This window comes from Salvelinus sp. IW2-2015, unplaced genomic scaffold (assembly GCF_002910315.2).
Source record: "Salvelinus sp. IW2-2015 unplaced genomic scaffold, ASM291031v2 Un_scaffold1900, whole genome shotgun sequence".
Classification (NCBI taxonomy): Eukaryota; Metazoa; Chordata; class Actinopteri; order Salmoniformes; family Salmonidae; genus Salvelinus; species Salvelinus sp. IW2-2015.
Window position 1 is genome coordinate 82801 of NW_019943261.1, and position 23037 is coordinate 105837.

At 44.8% G+C, this 23037-nt stretch overlaps 1 protein-coding gene across 2 annotated transcripts in view; it reads right to left on the reverse strand.

The window, feature by feature from the left end:
• Positions 1 to 174: 174 nt before the first annotated feature.
• LOC112072355 (N-acetylgalactosaminyltransferase 7-like) overlaps positions 175 to 23037 on the reverse strand; it is a 48429-nt gene continuing 25566 nt past the window's right edge. The window contains 10 exon segments of one of the 2 annotated variants that reach the window (XM_024139759.2): positions 175 to 1291; positions 1541 to 1669; positions 1759 to 1857; positions 3672 to 3890; positions 4433 to 4555; positions 4809 to 4926; positions 5748 to 5930; positions 6846 to 6925; positions 7134 to 7264; positions 10216 to 10382. In XM_024139759.2, the coding sequence (XP_023995527.1) occupies positions 1154 to 1291; positions 1541 to 1669; positions 1759 to 1857; positions 3672 to 3890; positions 4433 to 4555; positions 4809 to 4926; positions 5748 to 5930; positions 6846 to 6925; positions 7134 to 7264; positions 10216 to 10382 (1387 nt within the window). In that variant the 3' untranslated portion in view covers positions 175 to 1153. 2 annotated transcript variants of the gene reach the window in all.

The window sequence follows — 23037 nt, forward strand, 5'->3', positions numbered from 1 at the left end:
ACATCATTGAAGTAGTAAGTCCTTTCAAAACATCCAGTGTTCATTCTTGACCATGATTCATGAGTGGACTTATCCATCTAGCCTGGTCCCAGATCTGTTTGTGCTTTCTTGCCAATTAAACACCTATGGGRCATTGTACAAACAGATCTGAGACSAGGTTATAATCCATTGCAGTTTTCAAAAACATAGTATTCTTAAAAACCTAGCTAGTGGGCAGTTTGTTACACGACTACTAGAAGTGGTTTTGAATTGTTGAATTGTTCAATTCTGCACATTGATTAATGAATCCTCCACCAATGTTTTTTTAAAGTTAYAAAACATTCTCAGACCCCTGAGTAATAGCCCAAATACCCCAATAAGATGTAAAGATCGAGAGAAGAGAGCAAGAATGTGTAAACATCTACAACTGAAAAAAAGGTCCATTATCCAAGTGTGTGTACGGAGGAGTATCTTCCGTGGGACATGGTTGAGAGAGCACAGTATCCCCTATATAGTGCATTGCTTTTGACCAGGGCCCTTAGGCAGGGCCGTCATTTCAGCTAAACCTACAAAATTTAAAAACTCTAAAAAGCTATTTGGAGARAGCGAAAACAAGAAAAATTGACTCCAGCCATTATCACCTTAGTTGTAGCTTCATTCCCCACAGTCAATAAGGGACTTAACGTTCTACAAACATGTTATACAGCAATTAGCTGCTAAGCACTAGCTCCGCACCGGGATTAAAAACGAGTTAAGTTCCACGTGAAGTCAAAAGTGCAGTTTCATAGCCATCTACAGCAATCTTCCACCTCCGCACTGTTTTAAGACAAAAGCTACCTCAGCTCAATGTGCTCTATCCAGACAAACAAACAGACTTTCCCACCTGCTCGGAGGCCTGCCAGCTATTACAGCTTAAACTGCATTTGCCATTTAATGGGGATTGGAATGACTTTAGTAGCCCATTTTAAAATAATTGGTGTATGTTGACTGCCATACACAATTGACGCCCCTGCCCATAGGGCTCTGGAAGTAGTGCACTATATAGGGAAATAGTGTGCCATTTTGGACGTCCACAACCTCTCAATGCAGCAGACAGTTGAAGTGCAGTGTTCGATGCCCTGTCCTGCTGAGTGAGTTCCAGTAGGAGTAAAGTACCCTCTGTGCGGCCGTAGCTTTAAACCGCTACAATATTGTTCATCTCCCACTTTTGTGTGCTTTTGCTGGTGTCACAGTCTGCGATGAAGACCTTGTGGAGGACGTCCGACCGGTCCAGGCACCTCCCCGTGGGGACGTGGGTGAACCTGTGGAGGTCCTGGGAGGGAAACGAAACAGTGAGTTCACTTACACTACATATACCCTCACACATACATGCTAATAAGCTATGTTCAGCAGTACCATCTCAAGCTGGAGCACGATAGGAAAAAACTCATAATACTGTATTGGTAACAAGGCTGGATTCTCTTTCCAACTGTTTACCACATCTTATGAAGCAATCATATATTGAAACAATGGCACCAATCTAAGGAGGTTCTTATATATGAAGTTAGATGCAGCTGCATACCTTGAAGTATCTCCACTCTGTGTTCTCGTTCATGTTACAGTGTGTAACGATCACCGCCGACCCGTCTGGTCCTTTCGTCAAGCACTGGTCATACTGCATGAGCTGGTTGGCTTCATTTATCCTGAAAAGCTACAAAAGGTGTTTTATCAGTAAATGAGGAATAATGTTTAGGAATAAATAAAGTCTATAATCCCAAATGACACAAAGGGTTTTCTCACCTGGTTCCCACCCATTCTGTGACAGGGTCCAATCTCCACATTGCCTCCGTTGGTGTGGCCCATACTGTCAATGCAGTAGCTGGTCTCATATCCACGGACCTGGAACAAAGCAATAATGTTCACTATACATTCCAAATGCACATACTTTTGTGTATATGTAGTGTATGTGAACACCCCTTCAAATGAGTGGATTTGACTTTTCAGCCACACCTGATGCTGACAGGTGTATAAAATCGTGCACACTGCCATATAATCTCCATAGCCAAARATTGGCAGTAGAATGGCCTTCCTGAAGAGCTCAGTGACTTTCAACGTGGCACCGTCATAGGATGCCACCTTTCCAACAAGTCAGTTCGTCAAATTTCTGCCCTGCTAGAGCTTCTCCAGTCAATTGTAAGCGCTTTTTATTTATATAGATTTACCAGATTTTTCTCCCCAATTTCATAATAGCCAATTGGTAGTTACAGTCTTGTCCCATTGCTGCAACTCCCCTACGGGCTCGGGAGAGGCGAAGGTCAAAAGCCATGCGTCCTCRGAAACAAGACCCAGTCAAGCCACACTGCTTCTTGACACACTGCTCGRTTAACCCGGAAGCCAGCCGCACCAATGTGTCGGAGGAAACACTGTCCAGCTGGCGATCGWAGTCAGCTTGCAGGCACCTGGCCCGCCACAAGGATTCTTTAGAGCGCGATGGGACAAGGAAATCCTGCCGGCCAAACCCTCCCCTAACCCGGATGACGCTGGGCCAATTGTGCGCTGCCTCATGGGTCTCCCGGTCACGGTCGGGTGTGACACAGCTTGGGATCGAACCCGGGTCTGCAGTGACGCCTCAAGCACTGCAACGCAGTGCCTTAGGCCGCTGCGACACTCGAGAGGCCAACTGTAAGTGCTGTTATTGTTAAGTGGAAACGTCTAGGAGCAACAACGCCTCAGCAGCGAAGTGGTAGGCCAAACAAGCTCACAGAACGGGACCGGCGAGTTGCAACGCTATCGAGTTCCAAACTGRRTCTGGAAGTAACGTCAGCACAATAACTGTTCGTCGGGAGCTTCATGAAATGTGTTTCCATGGCCGAGCAGCAACACACAAGCCTAAGATCACCATGTGCAATGCCAAGCGTCGGCTGGAGTGGTGTAAAGCTCGCCGCCATTGGACTCTGGAGCAGAGGAAACGCATTTTCTGGAGCYATGAATCAGGCTTCACCATCTGGCAGTCCAACAGACAAATCTAGGTTTGGCAGATGCCAGGAGAACACTACCTGCCTAAATGCATAGTGCCAACTGTCAAGTTTGGTGGAGGAGGTATAATGGTCTGGGGCTGTTTTTCATGGTTTGGGCTAGGCCCCTTAGTCCCAGTAAAGGGAAATCTTGACGCTACAGCATACAACATTCTAGATGATTCTGTGTTTCCAACTTTYTGGCAACAGTTTTAGGAAGGCCCTTTCCTGTTTCAGCATGACAATGCCCCTGTGCACAAAACGAGGTCCATACAGAAATGTTTTGTCGAGATCGATGTGGAAGAACTTCACTGGCCTGCACAGAGCCCTAACCTCAACCCCATTGAACATCTATGGGATGAATTGGAACGCCAACTGCAAACCAGGCCTAATCACCCAACCTCACTAATGCTCGTGGCTGAAAGAAAGCAAGTCCCCACAGCAACGTTCCAACATCTAGTGGAAAGCCTTCCCAGAAGAGTGGAGGCTGTTAAAGCAGGGGACAAACTCCACTAAAAGGCCATGATGTCGGAATGAGATGTTCAACGAGCAGGTGTCCACATACTTTTGGTCATGTAGCGGACAGTAACACACTACTCTTCAACAGATGCATATGTTGATATTTTAATGAAGTAAGACTGCAATTCAGCTTTTAGCTACTATTGTGTAGTATGAAATATGMACAATACTTTAGCCTACCTCTCCCCACTCCACGTTTTTGGGGGGCAGTGGGTAGTTCATGGGGATGTCATAGGCAATTTCTTCCATGAACCACTTGAAGCTCTTGCAGCGGTGCTCCTCTCTGAACTTCTTGAGCTGGCTGATGTCCCCGTAGGCCAGGGTGAGGGTCTCCGGCCGGCTTGCGTAGAAGTAGTCCTTGTAGTCGTCCCACCAAACCTCCACCACACGCACYTAGTTCTGGAGCAGGGAGYATCAGAATAAAACACCAATTATTCGTTTCCATGAAGGACAACACCTCTTGGAGGACATCAGTCAGTCAATCCATATGCTACTTCTCATATGGTGTTRTTCCATAAGATTGCTGATGTTTTATGATACAATACAGATGACCGATACATATGATGATATCCATATAATTAATCCACTACTGACCATTTGATAAATGGCTGTAGGCCTACATGAACTGTCCTTAGCACAATATATCATTCAATCTAGTTACCCTTGTAGACATTTGAAACTGGCTGAACCATATTAGTTTACAAGGATGAATCCAAGTAAATAAGCAGATGGTGCCAGGTCAGCTCAAAGGAGCGAAGAAAAGCTGCCAGGGATTTGCCAGAGTGGGCTAGCCTGGTCCCAGATCTGTTTGTGTTGTCCTGCCAACTCTTACAGTCATTGTGACAATTACCATAGGAGTTGGAAAGAGATTGAACGCAGATCTGGAAGCAGGCTAAGCGGGGCAGCCTGGGTGCTTAGTTTGACATACTTGGCACACTGACCTTAAGTGTGGGCGAGGAGCCAACGTGGGCAGGGGGTGGGTTGCCCTGCCAGCCCTGTAGGCGGTAGATATGGCCCACGCGGGAGCACGGCACGAAGAGCAGCTGGCCACCACATTGCCAGATCTGGGGTCAGATCAGGACAATAGAACATGCTGGAGTTACACAGATGGTACATATAAAGCTGAAAATACAATAGTATACCAGTACAATAGAGAGACAACATAGTTGAAATTCACAGCAAATAAAGAACAGCTACTAATCATTATGCATGATTAGTAACAGTATCAATACAGGACCAAACAATAGCCCAAGTATTTTATTATGATGTGAAATCTTTCATAGATGATTGAGAGCTTTAGGTGGTCTTAGTGTTTACCTTATAGGATATCTCAAAGTTCTCCCCTCCCCAGATCTGCAGTCCTGGGTCATAGAGGCCCAGCTCAAAGAAGAAGTCCCTCTCAATGGCAAACAGCCCCCCAGCCATGGCAGGAGACCTGAGAAAGGCCCAAAACTACATTACCCACAATCCACAGGAGTCTCATCCAGAGAGCGGGACAAGAGCTCAAAATGTAGTAGGGAAGAAGGTGGATACATGATGAAATAGGGAGAAACATAAGCATTATGACAAAAAGAGTGAACAAGTACATTGACCCAAAGAGTGCTCCCAAATGACCAAATATCATGCTAGCCATCGACGGTGAAACATTACTGACTTATTTTCTCAAATAATAGAATAACGTGGTAGGATACCGAGTTGTGGAGAAGACCGAAGAGATTATTGGTGAGGAAATCGCACCAAGAAAAACTGAGGATGAGAATGCAGGACATTAGTGAGAGATTTCAAAGAGTTTAATTTCAAAGACTTAAGCGTTGATTTCTAAGGCACAAGCAGTGGCATCTGTCAGAATTCCTTCCAGGTATCAGAGACTGCTAGCATTCAGGGTTCGGACAAATTGATCCAGGCCATAGGCATTTCTTCWAGAGCATGAAATTTGGCACTAGAGCAAGTTAGAGAAATTAATAAGCCACATTGAGTGCTACAGTTGGTAATTAATGGGTATTACATAGCTTTCTGATTATTGTTACATCTACATGAGGTAGCACTTGTGTTTCATAGTTAAAATACTGCGATCACTAGCAGGTCAGCATACAGTTATACACTATAGAGAAGTGCCAAGCAGTAGTATGAGCAAGCCAAGGCCAAGCAAATAGTACTGTACACGCAGACAGCATATTGTATACTCTAGTGCATAATTTGTGCCTCAGAGGTTGATGTTGCAAGCAGGGCAGATTTTTTTTAGTGCRGATAAATTACCGATAGGGCTCAGTTTTAGTTAATCTCTTCTCCTTCTCCCTGCTACTGAGGGGCACACGCTTCCAGAGCATGCTCCAGTCCCATGCGCCGCGGGCAAAGCCATCCTCGTCCCCTCCCCCTTGTGGGTCAATTTGGAATGTCTTCCCTTCTATGGAGTCTATGAGAGGGACCGTGCACACCGTTCTGGATAGGGACAGCCGGTGGGGAGATGGAGGGTTTCATGCATCACACACACACACACACACCAGTTTTAGTTAATCTCTTCTCCTTCTCCCTGCTACTGAGGGGCACACGCTTCCAGAGCATGCTCCAGTCCCATGCTCCGCGGGCAAAGCCATCCTCGTCCCCTCCCCCTTGTGGGTCAATTTGGAATGTCTTCCCTTCTATGGAGTCTATGAGAGGGACCGTGCACACCGTTCTGGATAGGGACAGCCGGTGGGGAGATGGAGGGTTTCATGCATCACACACACACACACACACACAGGGGGGAAACAAACAATACATCTGGGTTTTAGATGGACATGCAAGGCATGGATGGTAGCAGGATGTTTACCGATAAGGCTCAGTCTTATGCTTTCGCTTAGCCTTCTCCCTGCTGGAGAGAGGCACTCTCTTCCACAGCAGGCTCCAGTCCCAGGCTCCCCGGGCCAGCCCGTCCTCATCACCACCTTGCTGGGGCTCTATGGTATAATCACTGCCGTCTATATAATCTATCAGAGGTACAGTGCATACCGTTCTGGAAACAGGCAATGAGAATACACACAAGATGTTACAGTGGGGCAGACCACTGCACTAAATGGATATTAATTACTGATCAATATTTAGCATAGATAAACAGCTTTGCATACTCAGCATGGATGGATACACCCATCTATACATTTTCAATACAATCATCTGCACATGAATTAGGTTGTATATACGTCAATGTATATCACTAGTTATGCTGTGACATAATACAGAGATGTTTCTGGTGGAGAGGATTCATGACCTGCACCATTCATTGATGGATGGGTCAGAATATTTTTCATTATTACAGTAGAACAAGTCATCATATATGAAGTAGAAATATTCAAAATCACAGCCACAGACCACTCATACCTGTCCTTGGATATGGGGGCCACCAGAGGGGCGTACCAGTTGGCAGCGACTTCACAGTGAGCGTCTAAATAGATAAGAACCTATAGACGACAGGACACACACAGCGGCCAAACACGTCAGACACTGGAGAGAACAGTTYCTTGACAGAGGAGTTGTTGCCATTCCATATCTTTCCTTCTATATGGATGTAAATCTATATTAGTGGCTCCAGATCAATCCATTAATTCATTCCCCTTTGTCTCATCCACACACAGTAAGTGTAGAGGTGATGGAGTAGCTGTAGCCTACCTGTCCCAGGGTGGCTACATGGGCTCCTATACTCCTAGCCTGGATGAGGCCCTCTCGCTTCTCATTGCGGTGCAGTTTGACCAGGCCGTTCCACTGCTTAATGTACTCTTCTAGTCTCTCCTTCAGGTGCACTGGAGACCGACAGGGACAGTGAGATTACACCTACTTTTATTTGTCACGTACACAGTTTACCAGGAGGTACAAAAGGTGCAGTGAAACGCTTGTGTGCTAGGCCCCAGAACATTGCAGTACAATACTTCAATAAGACTCAAATCAATAACAAGTAATAGAAGAGGTAGTATTCCTAGTAATAGCCTGATATGTACACAATAGGATATCGTACAGTATTTGATCATTATTGTGCTAGTATGACTGCATTTACAACTATAGTGGTTGTGCAGATTATATATTACAATCGTCACTAGAGGCTTATAGCCCAGACACACCGGTAGGATTATCAAACCTTTGCCGGCCGACAGTACTTAGCACCTCTGAACAGAGTGTCAGCAGTCAACCTCCAGTTCACACAGCAAAGACCTTGAAGTCGTCAGCCTTGTTAAAATACTCTAAACCAAAAGGTGGCAGAAGCATTGTTTGACACTGCATGCCAGTGTGTTGCTAAGTTTATGGTCTAGATTCCAATGTTAGCTAGCTAGCTGTGCTAATGTTGTAATTTTGCAGAAAGTCCTTGTTGATACTAGCCAGAGCTAGATGACGAAGAAACAATTCAATTCATTCTCCATAACCCCATACAGCTAGTACCAGCCAATGGCCAAAAGTTTAACTAGCTAGCTAACGTTAGCATATTTGCAAGCTAGTGTAACATACARCTGTTGCTGACAGGTGTATAAAATTGAGCATAAAGCCATGCAATATCCACATACAAAATATTGGCAGTAGAATGGCCTTACTGAAGAGCTCAGTGAATTTCAACGTGGCACAATCATAGGATGTCACCTTTCCAACAAGTCAGTTCATCAAATGTCTGCCTTGCGAGAGCTGTTCTGGTCAACTGTAGGTTCTGTTATTGTGAAGTGGAAACGTATAGGAGCAACAGCGGCTCAGCCGCGAAGTGGTAGGCCACACAAGCTCACAGAACGGGACCGCAGAGTGCTGAAGTGAGTAAAAATCGTCTGTCTTTGGTTGCAACACTCACTACTGAGTTCCAAACAGAAATGGTTTGTCGAGATCGTTGTGGAAGAACTTGACTGGCCTGCACAGAGCCCAGACCTCAACCCCATCGAACACRTTTGGGATGAATTGGAATGCCGACTGCAAGCCAGGCCTAATTACCCAACATCAGTGCCCGACTTAACTAATGTTCCAAGTGGAAAGCCTTCCCAGAAGAGTGGAGGCTGTTATTGCAGCAATGTGGGGGGACCAACTCCATTTTAATGCCCATGTTTTTGGAATGAGACGTTCGACGAGTAGGTGTCCATATACTTTTGGTAATGTAGCGTAGCTAGCTAAGGACACTGCAGCTAACACAGGCAGCGGATTCATGGAAACTAATCCATTGTGATTTCCTTATGTCAATATTTGCTCCAGTGGTTAGCTAGCTTGCAGGAAATATTTAGTGTTGTGTGCATTGAGTCTGTGCACTTAGCTAGCTAACATTGCATATGAAGTGTGACTGGCTCATGACATTTAACTGTGGCTGTACGGAGAAAACACCCTCTTCCCATCTTTGTTGTCACACCTGTAGGCTCTCCCACGTGGGGGTTTGTGCTCTCTGATTGGCTCAAAGTCAAGTTGTTGGCCACTGACCGGAATTGCAATTCTACAAGTAAAAACGGCAGGTTCGTCGCTARCGGGGACGGCACAAAGCAGGTACCGCTTTTGTTGTAGTACGAAAAGGCACGGCCTACCACTGTGATAAGTACCTATCAGCAGCAAGACGGTTTCATGCTTTAACTATACAGAGATATTTCTGTATCAACCCTAGAATACTATTTCAAACAATAACCTTGAGTTTAATTCCATAACATCAGAAGTGCAAAGACGATGAGCCCCTGGCATCGCTATATATTGCTTGCGGTCTGTGAGTTAGTCACAAACTTTATAATTACTTGTGTATGTTCGGCTGTGACCGCCTGCTGTAGAACAAAATGTGCAACAACTGATGTGAAACCTGAGCAATAACGTGGCATCTTTCTCCTTCAAAACCCTGTTTCCAATGGCCACACCAGCTTTATTGGCAATGAAGTGCTTGTGATAGCATGCAGATGGTTTAGAATACTGTAGCAGGCTTTGGTAATAGCAATCAGTAGCAGGCTGCATGCTTAACGAGATGAATTCTCTGAGCTCTTGATGTTCTCATGAAGTCAGTGTCCATTACGTATCTTTTGGTGTTGTGGTGCCCCCGCTTCAGGGGAATTACTCAGCCAGCTTTTCACAATGGTGGACTAGGCTCTCACAGTTCTACTGAATGGTGGACTAGGCTCTCACAGTACAACTGAATGGTGTTCCATTGCTTGGGCAGGGCCTCACAATGCAGGACTAAGGGAGACACTTGGGGCGAAAGGCTGTTCCACTCCAATGCTTTTCATAGCCGGTGATAATTTAGCATGACAATGGCAAAGTGTTGTTGCAGAGCGCTGATTCAATTGCTGGGCGTTTTACTTGGTAATTGGAGTGGGGGTCCCCTGCTTACAGCCAACTGTAGTTATCTACTAGCCTAGCTGAAACAAAGCAGGGTGCTTTTAACCTTAAACCAAGAATAGACATGTTATGCACTAAGGCTTGTGAGGAAATGTACAAGTACAGCAGTGAAGCGCTGGTACACTGCAGTAGAGTGATGTCATGAAGCCTTCTAGTCTAACCTGATTGGCTAATTCAAAATGGAACAAACATTTCCATGCAAGTCATTTCGCAGACCCTCTTATCCAGAGCGACTTAGTGCATTGATCTTAAGGTAGCTAGGTGGGACAACCACATGTCACAGTAAGTACATCAATAATGTAGCTGTCAGCAAAGTCAGAGTTAGTAAGMGGGCGAGCGTTAGTTCATAAGACAATATTGGTACAAAGACAAAACCCTATCAGCCTTGTGTTGTAATTACTAGTACTCAAACCAATGCTACCTTTGTTGCTGAAGTCGTCGATCATGACGATCTCGGCCAGYTATCGTCTGGGCGTTCTCTTGATGACGCTGTGGACCGTCCTCATCAGGGTGGACCAGCCCTCGTTGTGAAACACGATGACYACACTGGACGTCAACAGGTTGTCATCGTAGTGCCAGTACTTACACCTACAGTATGAGGAGAGGAAGAATTAAAATGGCTGTAGGCATACATACTGAACATGTAGTGGATAACAGGAAATATTTATATAGATTAGGCTATGTTCAGAAGCTGGAAAGTAACATCTTTTGACCAAGTTTGTATAGCATTTCATACATTTAGAAAATACTGCTTTGGAGTGATATAGGACTGTACACACAAAAAAACAAACACACACAAAAAAAAAGAGGCCAAAGGTGCAACAGATTCCACTATGCAATCTGAAGACATCAGAATAGACACAGCCCTGGCTAGCTTAGCTTCACCAGCAATTGCTGCTAGCTAGATCCATTCTAACACATGACAGCCCTAAGCTCAGCTGCCTAGCTCTTTCTCCTTTGTGTCTACCCAGAGCTCTGCTAGGCCTCTGTCACAACCCCCAATCCCCTCCCCCCCTCCTCCTCCACAGGCAGACCATCTGTGAGGCAGGAAGGCAGCCCTGCTTTGTGTGGTTTCCTTTTGGCAGAGTGCGCTGTGTGTGTGTGTGTCCTGGACTCCACTTCCTCATTCTCAGCGTACTCACTCACTATAGGTGTCTGCTGCTCTTCTACTGCAAAAACAACAGTGCTCACTACCTCCCATTGCCACATGCCATGCCTACGTATAGGCTTCAAGCCAGCCAATTGCCCTACAACTAGCCATCCAACTGCCCTGTTAATACAGCCGAGTGTGTGTGAGAGAGAGAGAGAGAGAGAGAGAGGCCGGGCCAGACACTGGTGTGGCATACTGAGGGTCTATTTTTAGCCTTGGTTTGAGCCCTTGACGCTAGCAAAGCAATCTGCCTAGGGGACGACCTGAAAGGAAAAGACGGAGCGGCGAGGCGTCTGAGGTAACTTGACCCAAGAATTGTGAGCGTTATCATCAGTGATATGCAGAATTCAGAACGAAYTGAGCAGTAAGAGGTTGGTCAGGTCTGGGCTGAACTGAAAAGAGTTTGCAGCACAGCAGATCTAGAGTGTCTGGGAGGGGTTGTTAAGGCTTAGAGACTGAACTGAGAACAGTTTATAGAGCATCTCTGGGAGGTTACATTTATGGTGAATCACACAGGTCTGCCTACCTGTCCAGGATGATTATAACACACTTGGCATATAAAATGTTATTTTTCTAAGAAACGCCTGGCTGGTTTGTGTACATTGTGACGTATATATGTTTTGCAATGCAAATGTTAATCCTTGTGTTAGTGTGTGTCACTCCCATCGCATCTSCCCTGCAGTAACATGCGGAACAGCTCCTGTTCTGGCCTGTCCTCCTGGTTCTCACCCACTAACACTCAGATAAACACCTCAGATTACAGTCCTGTTTGACCAAACCTTTATAACCTGAGAGCTCACAGCTCCATTAAGGGAAAATGGCTCTCAGCCTCCCTAGGCCTGAAAACAGATAAAGATCCACAGGCACCTCCTCACGTCACTCACTTTTACAGCCAGGGAGGTTTTGGACTGCCACTTCATTATGACCTGAACAAAAAAGCTTCAACAGTAAATAAAGGCTAGGAAAGGCCAAAAGACGGAGGCACTAAATACAGACGGGTAGCGTCTCAAATGGTACCCTATATAGTACACTACTTTTAAAACAGGACCCATAGGGCTCTGGTCAAAYGTCGTGCACTATATAGGGAATAGGGTGCCACTTACGTCTCCCTGGAGAGGCTTATAGAAAGTTGTGAAAGAAAAGATTAGAGGGGGATCATATACTGAACTGGGATTCAGTGCTCTTACCATCCCCAACCCATCTCCGTGTTTAACAGTGTAACTAATGGCTTATCCTTCAGCTACAGTATGCTGGCTTGTGTTTTGAGTTGAGGCGTCGATGAGTTAGAAGGGCAGGGGAGGAAAGCATTAGTCATATCAGCTTCTTGTAAACACTGTGCAATAGTCTACACATGGGGTAAGCTCTATGGCTGTATTCAAATCTACTGCATTTGAGAACAYTTTTGAATATTCACTCYGCCTATGGGTAATTTGCTCTGACAGCGTGGAGTGTTTTCTGGAGAGAAAAAAAGTCCAACAGGAATCCATTGCAGAACAGCGGTTAGCCTACATGAGTTTCCACYAAAGCCTCGCTCATTCCCATCTGAAACGACACAAATAGAAACATATCCAGTGATGGTCTTGGACCTGATGTTAATTAACTCAAGGGAGCGGGCACAGTTGATGGCTTGGGCTGCTGCTGTTGTGTGAGAGGGAAGGTCTGTCCCAGAGACTTCAGTTCTCAGCACGACAACACACTGAACTCACTACTCTTGGTAAAAGGTCATGAATTTCTCCACATGGAATTACAAATCGCAAAACTTCCATACGGATTTTGCCAACTAATCTCGTGGACAGATGACGTAAAACAAATGACGCAAAATTTTGCTAAGATTATTAGCCAACATATCAGTCAGGATGSAGACTGGAGGCTTGACGAGTGATCGCTGTGTGTGGAAACATTCATCACACGTCTATGAAGACAACAGTTCTCRCTGTGCTGAGCTCTACGGAGGGGAGGACAAGAGCAACACTAATGAATAACACCYGTGCCTTAACTCAGTCTGTGGAGGTTACTTGTCGCTCTAGGGGCTTCGTGTGAGTTTCAGTACGTCTGTGCGCCTGACAAATAGTATAGGAAGGAGATAGAGCTAAAACAAGTGTATGCTCGTGTGTGTACAAGGAAAGAGGGTCCTGTGCTGAGCGAAGGTCAGCCATCTTCCTGCCTATAAAACGCCGCCGCAGCCTTGAAGTGAAGCGCCTRYCAGAACTCTTAAATGGAGARCGTTTCACCACATTTCTGCTGACAGGATCCCTCCAGGCTAAGCAGCTCTAATGCAGTCACCCTCCCAGAGAAACACTAATGTATGACAGATAGCTACTAATCTACCTCAACCACACACACACACACACAAACATGAAGCCTGGAACACGTAGGCCACGGTACTTTACTTGGCCTACATGGCCAAGTAAAGTACCACACGCATCCTAAATAAACAGGCCTATGCTTTGTCAACAGAGAAGTTATGTAAACCACAGCACTAAAAACTATTAAGTGTTTAAAAGTCGTGATTTAAGGAGGAGGCTAAGGGTGTAACGTCAATATTTTCATAGCTTTTAACAGTGTTGTACTGCTAGTGTCATGTGTGGATATTGGATACATTCAGATTGTGCAGAAACATGATATGAACTGTTCAGCGTGGAAGACTTGAGCGCTTAACCGGTTTACTAGTTATACCAGGCTGACAACTAGTCCTATCTGTAGATCTACGGCCGTGTCTCGGGACTAGTCTAATTGATACAGGCTCGCGCTTCATCAGAGAGTTGTTTTTGTTTACTCACACAGCACCGGGAGGAGGGCAGCTGAGCCAGAGCTGTGGTGAAAATACTGAACATCCGTGGCTTCTTCCCGCCGTGTTATGGGACTGGGGCCAAGCATGCACATATAGGCAACACAACTCAGCCCCTCTGCAGAGAGGTGAGAATGTCTAACGTCATCTGCCATGAAACTCAAAAGAGAGTTCCTGCCACTGAATTGCAGTCTTACCCAATGTCCTGAACGGGGCTAAAATGAAGTGTAATGGACAAGGCTGCTCAATAGTGACTTCAGTGGGCCATCTTGTGGCCAAAACCGGAACTACAGATCCTGTGTTGAGACCATTCACATCCTGATTGCACAACTAAAGTACAACCAATCCACCTCAGCCACCTGGGTTTTCTGTAATCAAACACAGATTAAGCTAAATAAATATTGACAACCTTTACTTAACTAGGCAAGTCAGTTAAGAACAAATTCTTATTTACAATGACGACCTACACCGGCCAAACCTGGACGACGCTGGGCCAATTGTGCGRCGCCCTATCGGACTCCCAATTACGGCCGGTTGTGATACAGCCTGGATTCGACCCAGAGCGTCTGTAGTGACGCCTCTAGCACTGAGATGCAGTGCCTTAGACCGCTGCGCCACTCGGGAGCCCCCCCTAATGGAGTGAGTGACACCTTTGCCTACATCTGCTGTGCACTGATCCACAGAAAGGCGTGAATAGCAGTGTGCCAATCAGGACCGTCTTCGTATAGAGCAGCTCAAGCCACAGCAAGTGATGCACTTTGTCAGTAACTGGTTAGTCCACATGAGTTCTATTTTCCTAACACGATGCAGTTCACATGGCTGTCAACAACCTCAAACTGACGGAATAATGTTCTGCCCATATATATATATATATATATATATATATATATCTATCATGGAACGGTTTACATATGTAGAACAACTAGGAAATGCAGTTTAATATCAACAGTTAGGTCTGGGGCAGTGATGTAGTGGTTAAAGTGCGTGAATGCCATTTCACAAATAGAAAGTTGCGAAAGAGAAGTTCACCCTCCACTATACCCCCGGTCTGGGTGCAGCAACAGTCTCACACCTACTACAGTTAATGTAATCAGTCGACAGTATGTTGTCCTACATTCCTAGGAAGCACCAAACCAAAAAAAGGGAGCCCAGCCCAGCCACAATCAGTCATCATGTTCTTTAGTCTAGCATCCATTATCTCCCATACTGACTAGGCTATAGTAAAGTCCACGTGGATGTCAGCAGCCCAGCCACATAACCTAAAGCCTGTACTGTAGCGTCCAACCAGGGATGCATGTCCTGTCTCATGCTGACTGTTCAAAGGTGCCCTTTGTGTTCCCACTGGGCCCCGCGGCCAGATGAAAGGCTGGAGAAATACACCTTCGCCTGTTTGTTCTCCACACAGTATTAGTCCATTGTGAGTTAATCAGTGACAGTGTGTGTGGCCCAATGTGTGCACACAGACAAAACGATGAGGTGCCACCTTTCATTCCTATGTGAAGACACAATAGCGCATTGAAGCCAATTGAAATCTGTTAAGGCGGCGTCTCATGGAGACATAACCTGAAACATTTGAGCTACWCCAGGAAGTGACGCTGCTCCCTCTCATTGAGTAACTCAAGTTGAAGACCGACTGGGGTACTGCAGGCTGCCATTAGCAACTAAATGACCCGTATACTTGTGTGCGATTAAAAATATTATAATAAATGGTTCAAGGACATACATTTGGTGTATTAGAAGCAATTACTGGTACCATGATGGTCTTCCAAAAATGTTTTTACACAAAGATGGCATTTTTTCCAAATTTTTTCCACATTCACTATATTGTTTTCTGCTAACAAATGCATCCCGTACCACTGTTGCCTTTAACTTCCATGGCTTCAATGAGAGGGGGCAGTCGTTCTCCCCTGGTTTGGCCATATATAATTGGAAAATTAAAGAGGACTAAAGATCATATTTAGTTAAGAGTGATTYACACAATGTTTAGCATATTTCTGTAACACACATTTCCAGTGTTCTAGTTGTGACACTCAAGGTGGGGGTTGGTCACTAGACTTGTTATGGATTATGCTCATATCGGTTGATAGTGATTGACGCCAGACTGGAGGTACAAGGACACACTGACTATTCACGGTTGTATTGATGACCTTCTGGGGACACTGATTCTGTAGCAGCTGACAAAGCCGCTGCCTTGGTTGTGAACTGCGAGCCTCTCGGGCTGGTGTTTCCAGAACAGTTGGTGCTATCTGATTAGAAGAAAAAAAGGGCCCGTCTCCAAGAGGCCAGTTAYACATTCTCTACTCTGTGCTGGAGGCGTCTCCATTACAACTTGTAATAAACCCGATTGACTTGCCCTACGACTGCTCCTTTCTGTTCAGCTGGATATTCATTATACCAAACTTCACTCAGTACCTGAAATGTACTGCTACACAAACAACTCTACAGAATACTGTAATCAGCTAGTGTACAGTAATAAAACCTAGGTAACGTGCTTATCAAGAACCAGACCACTGGCAACATTGTCCCTATCCCAATAGTATAGGCCTATCAGTCACGCATCTCCAGTAATGAAGGAATCTGTAGCTACATTCTACTTCCAGGGTTGGGAGGACTAGGCGATCTGATACGTTCCTTTATAACGGAATCAAACACATCATGCAAATGAAATCAAAAGGTTTCCCTCAGCTTGAGAACCTGGGTTGACCTAGCATGGGACAGCCTAGCCGCCATTCCTCATTTGTTCTGCTATTGATGTTGTCTCTACATTTGCTCTGAATAAACTAAAGCCAAAATGCAGGTTATTGGATGTAATGTTGTCGGCGTGGTTGTTTTGCTTGGCTGGACTGCTCTTCTGTATATACGGCTGATGTTCATGGGTAGGCCCCACTGGCACAGAGGTCTCGTAGACTACCCCTCATATTATCATCGCACCTTACCTTAAGAGTTCCATCAATCCATCTCCCTCACTAGCTTTAAGCACCAGCTGTCAGAGCAAGCTCACAGATTACGCACTGTACATAGCCCATCTATAATTTAGCCCAAACAACTACCCTCTCCTACTGTATTTTTTATTTTGCTCCTTTTGCACCCATTATTTCTCTCTCTACTTTTGCACATTCTTCCACTGCAAATCTACCAGTCCAGTGTTTACTTGCGTATATTGTATTTACTTTCGCCACCATGGTCTTTTTTTTGCCTTTATCTCTTATCTCACCTCATTTGCTCACATTGTACATGTAGACTTATTTTTCTACTGTATATTTGACTATGCTTGTTTTACTCCATGTGTAACTGTGTTGTTGTATGTGTCGAACTGCTTTGCTTTATCTTGGCCAGGTCGCAATTGTAAATAGAGAACTTGTTCTCAACTTGCTACCTGGTTAAATAAAAGGTGAAATAAATAAAAATACATTTAAAAAATCATACTAACCAGTGTTGTTACAGGGATTCCCTACACTTGCGCATAGTTTTACCAATGCTATGATATACTCTTACAAAAATATAAAACGCAACATGCACAATTTCAACGATTTTACTGAGCTAAGTTTCATATAAAGGAAATCAGTTAATTTATTTCAATTAAGCCCTAAACTACAGATTTCACAACTGGAAATACAGATCAATTTAAAAAAAAAAAAAGTAGGGGCGTGGATCAGAAAACTAGTCAGTATCTGGTGTGAACACGATTTTSCCTCATGCACGACATCTTCACAGAGTTGATTAGGCTGTTGATCGTGGCCTGTGGAATGTTGCCCCACCCCTCAYTGGCTGTGCGAAGTTGCTGYATATTAGCGGGAACTGCAACCCACTGTCGTACACGTCGATCCAGAGCATCTCGAACATGCTCAACAGGTGACATGTTAGGTGAGTATGCAGACATTTTCAGCTTCAAGGAATTGTGTAGAAATCCTTGCGACATGGGGCTGTGCATTATCATGCTGAAACATGATGGCGGCYGATGAATGGCACGACAACGGGCCTCGTCACGGTATCTCTGTGCATTCAAATTGCAATTGTGTTCGTTGTCCTTAGCTTATGCCTACCCATACCATAACCCCACCATGGGGAACGCTGTTCACAACGTTGACAATCAGCAAACCGCTCTCCCACACGATGCTATACACTGTCTGCCATCTGCCTGGTACAGTAGAAACCAGGATTAATCTGTGAAGAGTACACATCTCCAGCGTGCCAGTGGCCATTTTGCCACTAGTCGGTTACGATGCCGAACTGCAGTCAAGTCAAGACCCGGATGAGGACAACAGGCACGCAGATGAGCTTCCCTGAGACGGTTTCTGACAGTTTGTACAGAAATTCTTTGGTTGTACAAACCCACAGTTTCATCATCTGTCAGGGTGGCTGGTCTCAGATGATCCCACAGGTGAAGAAGCCGGATATGGAGGTCCTGGGCTGGCGTGGTTACATGTGGTCTGCGGTTGTGAGACTGATTGGACGTTCTGCCAAATTCTCCAAAACGACACTAGGGGCGGCTTATGGTAGAGAAATTAACATTCAATCCTCTGGCAACAGCTCTGGTGGACATTCCTGCAGTCAGCATTCGAATTGCACGCTCCCTCAACTTGGAGACATCTGTGGCATTGTGTTGTGTGACACAACTGCACATTTTAGACTGGCCTTTTATTGTCCCCAGCACAAGGTGCACCTGTGTAATGATCATGCTGTTTAAAATCAGCTTGTTTATATGCCAGACCAGTCAGGTGGATGGATTATCTTGGCAAAGGAGAAATGCTCACTAAGAGGGATGTAAACAAATTTGTGCACAACATTTTAGAAAAAAAGCTTTTTGTGCATATGGGAAATTTCCAGGATTCTTTATTTCAGCTCATTAAACATGGGACCAACATTTTAAATGTTGCGCTTACTTTTTTGTTCACTATACATAGGCCTAGTGTGATAGAGCTGGAAATAAATTAGAGGGCATTTTACAGATATTGATAATTACACTAAAGTAGAGAAATGTGAAGTTTGAAATTAAATAATGCAGCTAGTTCTTCGGCTGCATCAGATTCACAACTGTCAATGTCCATGATAGCTGGGCTAGCAACAAATGTAGAATTACTGATGCTAGCATTGGATGTGCARGTGGAAGCAGAACAACTTGTGTCATCGACAGGTGCAGGTATAGTACTGCTGGTAGTAGCAGTACTACCAGTAGAGCTGGTACGTGTCTCTATGGTCGCGGGCCTTACTTTTTTAAAACCATTTATCAATTTGAGCAAACGGAAAGAGCAGCAGCTACATTTGGCTACATACGTTAGTGGAATTCCCGCGAGAGAGTAATGGTTAATGTGATTGGATGTTCATTATTTGACTAGGCTACCTGTATTTGACATTGTGTTGTTAATTAGCTGAACACTAGATGGTTACATTTTATTTTTGGCAGTGAAACAAGGCTACTAAGGTGAGAGAAAGAAAAAAAAACATCACCCAAATGTTTTGCCCTGTTGGAAAATCTAAATGGAATGTTTGAAAATGTGAATCACATTTTTATTTGGCGTACCCTCGGTGGCATTGCGCGTACCCCTGAGGCAACCCTGACAAAAGGGGGAGAAGGGCCTTGGTCAGGGAGGTGACCAAGAACCCGATGGTGACTGACAGAGCTCCAGAATTCCTCTGTGGAGATGGGAGAACCTTCCAGAAGAACAACCATCTCTGCAGCACTCCACCAATCAGGCCTTTATGGTAGAGTGGCCAGACGGAAGCCACTCCAGTAAAATGCACATGACAGCCCGCTTGGAAAAGGCACCAAAAGGCACCTAAAGACTCTTAGACCATGAGAAACAAGATTCTCTGGTCTGATGAAACCAAGATTGAACTCTTTGGCCTGAATGCAAAGCGTCATATCTGGGAGAAACCTGGCACCATTGGCAACCATCCTTAGCAGTTGTTATAGCTAGTGGTGGGCATGCTCATGGCTGATGGGGAATGTTTTTTCAGTAAGGGGAGACTAGTGAGATTTGAGGAAAGATAACGGAAAGCAAGGTATAGAGATCTATGATACACAAAGGAAAAATGTGCTCAGAGTGCTCAGAACGCTCGAGACTGGGGCGAAAGTTCCCTTACAACAGGACAACGACCCTAAGCACATAGCCAGAAAGTGCAGGAGTGGCTCGCGGACAAGTCTCTGAAAGTCCCTGTGGAGTGGCCAGCTAGAGCTCAGATTGAACCCAATCTTATAGCTCTCTGGAGAGACCTGAATAGCTGTGCAGGCAATGCTGCAATATCACATGACCAGAGCTTGAGAGGATCTGCAGAGAAAAAATGGGAGAAACATCCGCAAAGACAGGTGTCAAGCTTGTAGCGTGAATGACGCCGAAGAAGACTGAGGCTACAGATCGCTGCAAAGGTGATCCAAAAGTAATCTGAATAAAGGGATACTGAATATTAGTGTAATATGACTATTCACTTTTTTTTTAAATTTGTAAAGTACAATTGTGGAAAAGGCGGTCTTGAATATTTGCGCAATATGCAGCTGTATTTAGTCATCTCACGAGCCGCAAATGTCCCTGGTCTATAGACCTGCACAGTAGACAAGACCCATGAGAGTGTTAAAGAAGGGGGACGATTTCACTGCAGGAAACCGCTTTGGGCTTTTGCCAATCACAGAAGGCGATCATGGCAAAGAATCAGAGGTGCGCCTCTTACAATTCTGAACGGACAGCAGTGTCATGACATTTCTCCAAACGCCTCTTAGCTTCGGCATAAGAACTCACTGAGGAAACAAGTCGGAGAGGATCATGGAAAACACACCCGGGTAGAACTATGATTCGAAAGTAAGGCAGCGCATTGTTTGATAAATTAACGAACATGTATTACCAAGATTTGAAAATGCGTTAATCACTCATACTCATAAAAATCATGTCTGAATTACATATAAAGGCAGTAAAGGTTAACCGCCTTACCAGCCACACGGGTGTTTTGCTAAGGGACAATTGGATAGGCTACAGCATTCCAAGTAGTAGTCATATGGAACGTAAAAAAGTATGTTATACATTTATCGTTCAACTTCATCGTTTAGGTGATAATCTCAGTAAATTTATCGTGATATGGATTTTTGTCCATGTGACCAACGCAACTTTTTATATTTCCCCTCATTCTTTATAGACGGTTGACTGTTTAGCAACAAAAACTACACGTGGCGTAATAAAATCGGAGCAAGAACAGCGCGATGCTTTAAGATTAAATGTTAAACAGAGTCTCCAATGTTTTTGAAAGACAAATACATTGCACAATGAGCTACTTATAGAAACATTATCCCCGACTTTCATGTGCCAAACTATACTTTGTCCTAGCAACAGTTTTGCATAACTCCTATTCTGCTTCCCAACAGCCGAAATGAACAAACGTATAAGTAAAGATTATATACGAATTTATCTGCCATGTAAATTCGCCAATTCCGCTGCAATAGATGTTGCACGATTACATAAATAAGACGGAGATCAAGTGCAGAGAGCGAGAGGCTATAGGGCCCCGTGCGCTGATTGGGGAGGCGCCCGCCGTAGGAACTGGCTCTCAACGAAGACAGGCTGTTTGTGCACACTGCCCCTAAAATGCGAGGTGATGTCTGCATTCCTACTCCTGCAAATGTAATGACCCAGACATATTTCCGCTCAGTATTTAAACAGAACCACAAAAGAATTAGAAAACAAATCCAATTTTGATAATCCCATATGTTTGGTGAAGATTACCAGTGTGCAATCTAGACAGCAGCAAGGATTTGTGACCTTTGGTCACACAGAACAGGGCAACCATGTTGAACAACCATTGTAAAATAAACCTCATATTTTGTGTTCTTTTCTCCGTTTGTACATTGTAAGCTGTTCATAGCCATAATATAACCTGTTGAACATGTGATTTCTTGAACTTTTGGTAAGTGTAATTGTGTACTGTCATCATTACTTGCTTTTGGCAATGCCAAAAAGCCTTGAAGATGAGAGCGCAATAGCACAATCGAAAGAGTGGTGCCGCAAAGTAGCCTATTGGCAAAGTAAGTATGGGTTTAGCACACTCCGTATCGACGAGTCACTGTCATTGCCATTGGCGGTATCACGGTTCGCACAGAGCGCACCGCAGCCACATTGTGGTCTACTAGTAGAACGGAGCTAGACAATTTTGCCCAGAGATATGAGTAGTAGGAGTTCCTAGACCTCGAGTACACGCCCGTCTTGTGCGTCAAGTCCGGGGCCCAGTGCTCAGTCGGGTCACTGGTCCAGCATGCACTCGAAACAAATGATTGTAACCACGCGTCAGAATATATGCATAGGTGGCATGTAGTCAAGTTGTTTGCTAACCCTTTTCCTTTTCTGTGCACAATGTTTCAGCATATAGGCTACTGGTCATTTTCACAGGGCCACGTTTCCACTGGCCCAGGAAGTGTATGAGAACACATTGTAGATTTGAATCAATTTGTATCAAATTTCGATTTATCACATCGATGATAAAACGGTGTAAGAGGTAAAGCTAAAATACTAGCTGTACTGACCCATGTCCAACTGATGCAGTAGCAATAAATAAACAGTGCAGCAAATTGAGTGTAAAAGTGTGTATGTTTTTGTGTTGTGCTCGGTGGAGAATTGTACAGGTGATGTGGTTTGGTTACCATTGGATTTGACTATTTTAGGTAGTCTGGCTATTTAGCATCTTATGGGCTTTTAGGGTAGAAGCTGTCTTCGAGCTATTGGTCAAGAGACAATGCCCTGTATACGTTTGTCCGTCAGTAGCAGGGAGTGAAGCAGCCCTATGGCTTGGGTGGCTCGGAGTCTCTGGAATTTTTTCGGGCCTTGCTCTTGAACCCGCGCTCGATATAAATACACTGACGCAAGAAATAGGTAATGCCAACATGTAAATACTGGGTCACCCCGATGTTTCATGAGAGTGAAATAGAAATATCCAGAATGTTCTCTTACACACAAAAAGAAGCTTCTTAAAGTGTGGTGTGCAAAATTGCTGTGTTCATTAATCCAGCAGTGATCATTACACAGGTGCACCTGTACACTTGGGACACAAAGAGGCCAACATTAGAATGTGCATTGTCACATAGAACAAAGGAGGGTCTCAAGTTGAGGGAGTGTGCAATTGGCTGCTCGATTGCAGGATGATCCACCAGAAGTTTGTTGCCAGAGGAAATTCGCAACCATGAAGCCGCCTCCAATTCCTTTCAGAGAATTTTGGCCATTAGTCCAAGCAGGCCTCACATGCAGCAGACGCTCGTGTAATCATGCCAGACCGGAGCTCCACAGTCTGGGCGTTGTTCATTGTGGGATGCAGTCTGAGACCCGCCACCC